The sequence below is a fragment of the Octopus bimaculoides genome, chromosome 5 (genome assembly GCF_001194135.2).
Source record: "Octopus bimaculoides isolate UCB-OBI-ISO-001 chromosome 5, ASM119413v2, whole genome shotgun sequence".
Classification (NCBI taxonomy): Eukaryota; Metazoa; Mollusca; class Cephalopoda; order Octopoda; family Octopodidae; genus Octopus; species Octopus bimaculoides.
Window position 1 is genome coordinate 53,065,380 of NC_068985.1, and position 6,189 is coordinate 53,071,568.

General features: G+C 35.5%; 1 protein-coding gene across 1 annotated transcript in view; it reads left to right on the forward strand.

The window, feature by feature from the left end:
- The window catches only part of LOC106883853 (scavenger receptor cysteine-rich domain superfamily protein), a 36,956-nt gene that overhangs the window by 20,607 nt on the left and 10,160 nt on the right, over positions 1-6,189 (forward strand). Inside the window, exons 7-8 of the mRNA XM_014934992.2 lie at positions 1,051-1,186; positions 4,291-4,442. Coding sequence (XP_014790478.2) covers positions 1,051-1,186; positions 4,291-4,442 — 288 coding nt within the window. The remainder of the gene's footprint in view (positions 1-1,050; positions 1,187-4,290; positions 4,443-6,189) is intronic.

A 6,189-nucleotide genomic window follows, 5' to 3' on the forward strand; every position in this document is an offset into this window, starting at 1 on the left:
TATGTATGTATGTATGTATGTATGTATACATACAGGGTGCGTAAGATATTTGAGGTCAGATTTATATAGTAACAGATAATAACTTTATTTATCAAAAAATGCTATGAAGATAAAATAAACCTTCTTTTCTATAATGTTATTCAATAAAGCCATCTTCAGCTTCATCAGCTGCTTCTGTATGAGATCTAATTCATCTACATGAACATTACTCTGACTATGGCAGCTTTCAAAGATTCTTTGGTGTTATAAGCGTGTTCATTGACCTCACTCTCAACAACGCTCCACATGTAATAGTCCAATGGATTGAGATATGGGGAATTAGGAGGCCAAATGTTAGGGGTTATGTGATCATAAAAATTTTCAGCCATCCATTCCTGTGTTACTAGAGCCATGTGTGATAGTGTAGAGTCTTACTGAAACACATATGCCTTTCCATTGCCTACACTGTCTATCCACGGCTTAACAGTTATTTCCAGGACTTCAATGTAGGCGGCAGAGTTAACTGTGAGGCCTTGTGGAAAGAAGTAAGGTGGTATCACATGTCCTTCATTGCTGACAACCCCTAAAACCATGAAAGTTGCAGGAAATTTTGTATGCATAACACTTGGAACTTCAGAAGGGACTGCACATAATCATCTGTCATTTCTTCTGCCAAAATTATTGGCTTTGTTCCTAAATTAGAAACCATTGTATATACTCCAAGAAATTGTCAATTGACTCATTAGCATAATCTATTGCATTGAATTATCAGATAAGTTTGTTCGCTTTTTTTTCTTTCTATTTATTTTAATCCTTTCCAGTGTTATATGATTTAACACGAAAAATGTATTCATCGTAGAGTTTAAGAGGCTTTTTATAGCTCTATTTTCCCTTTACAACTTTTGTTTATTGTTCTTGAAATTTGAAGAATTTTTACCTCTTTTCAGACATTTGACTATGTAGCTCAAGTAGAAAAATGAACGAACGATTTCATCTGTCAACCGAATAATTTATCAATTATTCTCTAATTATAATTATAATTTATTTCTTCTGCTGTTATTGCTTTTCCAGTAAAAGTTAGGCTGACTTCAGGCTCTCAACCTCAAAAGGGGACTGTGGAAGTATTATTTAATGGACAATGGGGAGGAATTTGTTACATAAATGATACCCACATTGGAACTGTTCTGGCTCGAATGATGGGTTACACGTAAGTACACAAACTCTGTTATTGTTTGTTCTTTCAGTTTGTTTTGTTTGGTTTTTAATGGCTTAAGTCATCCGAAACAGGTGGTTGAAAAGGATGAAATATCCCCGAAGCAGAGACCCAGCCCGGATGCTAACAATAAAAAGGTAGTAGCTAAAAACACTTCAAAACCGGATGTGGGTGGATTAAACCAGATTCTTATTATGTGTCCCACTTAAGAAGACATTATTTCTGCCACTCAGCCTCAGAAAAAGCATTTTCAACGAGCTTCTTCACTCCTTCCGTTTTCCAAAATCTACTCACAAGATCTAAGTTGACCCGACATTGTGGTTGAAGACATTTACTCAAGCTACCGCACATGGGGCTTGAAACCGAAACCACATAGATACCCGTTTGGTCTATAATATACTCATTTGTTGTAATATACGGGACTTTTATTTTAAAAATTTTCTTTTACATATTCTGAGAATATGAAATAAATTAGAGAGAAACATAACAATATGTAAGTAGATGGGAGAGAATATGTTGAAGCAGTCGATAGAGGGAAAGTCAATAGAAAGAAAACCATCAGGTTGACTCCAGATACAGCGGAGGTTGCTTCAAGATGTCTGTGGTAGGCATTAGAAGGTAGAAGCACTGGAAGGGTCGTGCTACCATGGTCAGTGCTTACTGGACACAAGCTGATCGACCCCAGCTAGGCCACCTGGTTGAGTGCTTGATGCTGCAAGACTCAAAACACTTAATGACCCCAAGAAATATCACTGATGATGTGTCTAGATACATCACAGGATGATATATACAAAAACTAGTATCAAAAAGAATCACAGTATTGACCGACATTAAACACAGCAAAGGTTATTGACAGCAACATGCATAAAGGGTTGATTAAAATTCTTTACGCCACTTAGTTACTTCCCTTTACGTTCATCCTTCTCTATTATTATTATTATTATTATTATTATTATTATTATTATTATTATTATTATTATTATTATCGGGCAGTTAAATCTTGGCCTGCTGTATACACTTTGGTTTAGCTGGACTTCGATCGTGGTATCTTCAAACTGATTTTACACAACGTATGTTGATTCATAACTCGATATACTGTATTCAAATAACGCCGAATTTGTCTTTTCCTTCTAACCGTTCAAGATCGATATTAATAAGCCAGCAATCACCTGACTTCGATTCAATCGATCATATACCAATGTAATATATGAATGTCCTATTTATAGGTTATTACTATCAAAGAATGTCTCACATTTGTGATAGTTTATAATATGTATGCATAAATACATATATATATATATATGTGTGTGTGTGTGTGTGTGTGTGTATTATGTATATATGTATGTGTGTGCGTCTGTGTATTCATTATATATTCATGTATTCGAAACTGAGACTTCAATTCGTCGATATTGTCCTTTAATTTGTATATACAAATGTATATATATATATATATATATATATATATATATATATATACTAACATATGCTCAAAAGTTCATATTGAAAGACCATGTTGTATAAATTATTAGTTATTTTGTAATATCACAGATATTGTCAAACAAATATATATATATAAGCATAAATGGGTTACAGATTCACTACAGCTGTTCCAGACGCATTTTTTATTGATGACTAGTTCAATTACAACGATTACATCATGAAAAAGCCGTTTTCGTCAGGTGACTAAAACAAGATTTCTCTTGAGGTCTGACCTCTTTTCAGAGGAGGAGAAAGAGACAACCAAACCAAAAGAGTTCGAGAACAAGAAGAAGTAACCATAGTACATGACTGGTACTTTATTTATTAGCCCTGGAAAGATAACAAGCAAGTTTGACCTCGGTGGGATTTGAACTCGGAGCGTAAAGATCGGGAAGGGCGAACACAAAGCTAGTTATCAGGAGCTGTTACTATTCTTGTAATATAAAATTATAATTTTCATAACTGACCAAATTGTATTTTCATGCGAGATCTACATCATATTTCCCTGATAATTAATAAAAGTGCAAAAGAGATACTCTACTCGGCCACCCGATTTGCTTGATAGTCAGAAGGGGCGAGATTTGGACTCCAGCAACTGAAAACCCAATTTTTCAATGGTTTCAACGGTGTGAGCGGACATGTGTGGGAGCGCATTGTTGTGCAACAGTAACAGTTTCTTTAACAATAGACCTCAGTGCACGGTTCGAATTACTGGTTTCAGTTAATTGGCCAGCATTTCACTGTAGCTTACATTGGTAACTGTGGGCCCTTTTCCCCGGTAATGTTCCAGTATAGGCTCTTTTGTGTTCTAAAAGGCGGTTATAATCACTTTCTTTGCACAAGATTGAGTCTTGAATTTCGTTTTCACTGGCGATTCCGGATTTTTCTGCTCTATATTCTGCTTTTGGATTCATGTGCCATGTTCTGTGACTATTCTCACCAAAAAAAGCTTCTCCTTCATCGTTGTAGCGATTAAGTAACCGTCGACGTATCTCTACACGATTGCACTTAAGCTGTCATAACTTTACAGAAGAGAAACTTGTCGTGGATGGTTTCGTATGCAGAACCATGTCTAATTTGTACAGAACATACCACTTTATCGATGGTCACCAGAATCATCTCTCTAGCTTGTTGAATCTTCACTTTCGTCGTAGAGGTCGATGGCCTTCCTGCTCCCTCTTTGTGCTTTACACTTGGTCGACCATTTTTAAACTTCCCGATCCACTCATACTCATTTCTAAGCGGTAGAGCACTGCTGTCCTCGTATTGTAATAAAAGCCTACGACGAATTTCAGCCCCTGACACATTTTCAGACAAGAGAAATGGGATTAGATCTTCTTTGGTGCACACTGCCAGTGGAGCGGCCAGGTTTTCTTTGGTTGCTCTAGTTTTCTTACTTGTCTTACAAAGTCAAACGTCGGTTGCATAACCACAAGAGTACTATCTTTTAGCATGCTAGTGCTGAAGACAGTGCGGCCAACATAAAGAAACTTTTAGAGGAAGTGTGGACAATTTTTAACTTCCTCTAGTATGTGTGTGTGTATAAATATATATATATATATATATATATATATATATATATTACTTCTTTATTTAACGTCATACTTTGATATTTATAGAAAGGGTACAATATATCCAGTAACCCCAACACTCCCGCTTCTGAAACATTCAAAGTGTAATGGAGACGAATCTTCACTGGCTGGATGTCCAAGCTTGGTTTGGAGCACAGCTTGTGCACCAAACAAAATCATTGGTATAACTCTTTCCAAAGGTAAGATATTATTTATCAGTAATTCCTTATAAGAAAGCTGTTATTTGCTGAGTAGATTTTAAGTACATATGTACCTGATTGAAAAGATCTGTGAAAAGGTGTTTGGCATTTAGATATGTTGATATAAAATTTGCATGTAGAAAAGTTTCTGTTGCAACTTTGATCAGTATTCTATTTATTGCTAAGTCATATTTATTAAGGGCTAGACCCCTATTTTAAATAGTGCATAGAGTTTATCAAAGAAGTTACAATCGTATCGATCACGTCGAAGGATTACGAAGAAATCTCGTACTTCTCAATAGATTTCCTCATTCCTTATAGTTAACATAGAACAGAATACTCAAATAATTGACTGCATTAATCGTGTTAGTATGTGGGATAAAGAAATATCTATCATCATAATTATCATCATCATCCTTATCACCATCGCCATTTTCATAATCCTAATCATCATCTTTATTATTATCTTATAATTCTGCTTGTCATTGCGTTACTTAGCCCGTCGGTAACGCTTTCATGTGATTAGAGAAAAAGAGGGAGGGAGAAAAAGAGGGAGAGAGAAGCGTCCACGATGTGAGGTAGATGGAATGTAATTGTAAGACTTTCACGTGATTAGTTGAAGCGAAAGAGAGGAGAAAGAAAAAGGAGAAAGAATCAGAGAATAAGGCGAAGAGTAAGACAGAAAGAGGAAAGAAGAAAGAGAGAGAAAAGTGTTCATGACGTGAGGTAGTGGGAGCGTAATATTTATTACGTGGTTTAAAAAATTAGTTGAAAGTAGAGGGAGAGAATTTAAAAATATAAATTTAGCTGAGGGCTGATGTTCTGATGGTGAGGTTAAAGAAAGGCAGAGAGAGGGGAGAGAGGGGAGAGAGGGGATAAAAAAAGAAGAGAGAGAGGAGGAGAGAGATGCTGGTGGTAGTGATTGGATAGTAAAAAGAGCATTTCTTTTTAATTGAACGAAGTTTCTTTATATCACCTATCACTGAACACATGCGCATAAGTACAATTCCATGAAATATTCACGCTTATTTGCATAGCAGATATATGCAATTTAACTAAAGGTTATATCATATGTACGAGATATTTTTGGATTTGTTTTAGTTTATGGGGGAAATGGAAAAAATAAGAGTGAATATTTATTTTATAAGTGCTGTGTATTAATTAAGTCTATAAAATCGTGCATAAAGTATATAAAGTATATATATATATAATGCATTAAGTAATCATTTCCATACTTAATGAGTGTGTATGTATGGTGCTGAGACAAGTGATAAGGAGACGGATAATTTTAAAGGAGTTATGCGTTACGGTAAGGAGTTGGAAACAAGACAAACAGCAAATTCAGTGACATCGTCAGTTAATTCACTGTAAAGGCATCACTTGATTTCCTAATGGTTATCTAAACGAAAGTCATCAAGGTTACTGGAAAAGGATGTCACTGATATATTGTTTACATTAGCTCTCAATCGCACGATTTCTTTCTTCCTTATACTACTACTAACACAACAACTACTACTACTACTACTACTACTACTATACAATGACGTCTACTCTGAATTTAAATTATGACGGCCAACTCGATGCACCTCCTTGTCTTACAGTCACACTTTTCAAACTTTTGCCTTTCGTGTGTATCACGTGACAGAGGATATATATTCCCGGCTGCCAAGTACCGTATGTGATACAAAATTCCAATTTGTATCACACACACACACACACACACACACACACACGCACATATATATAT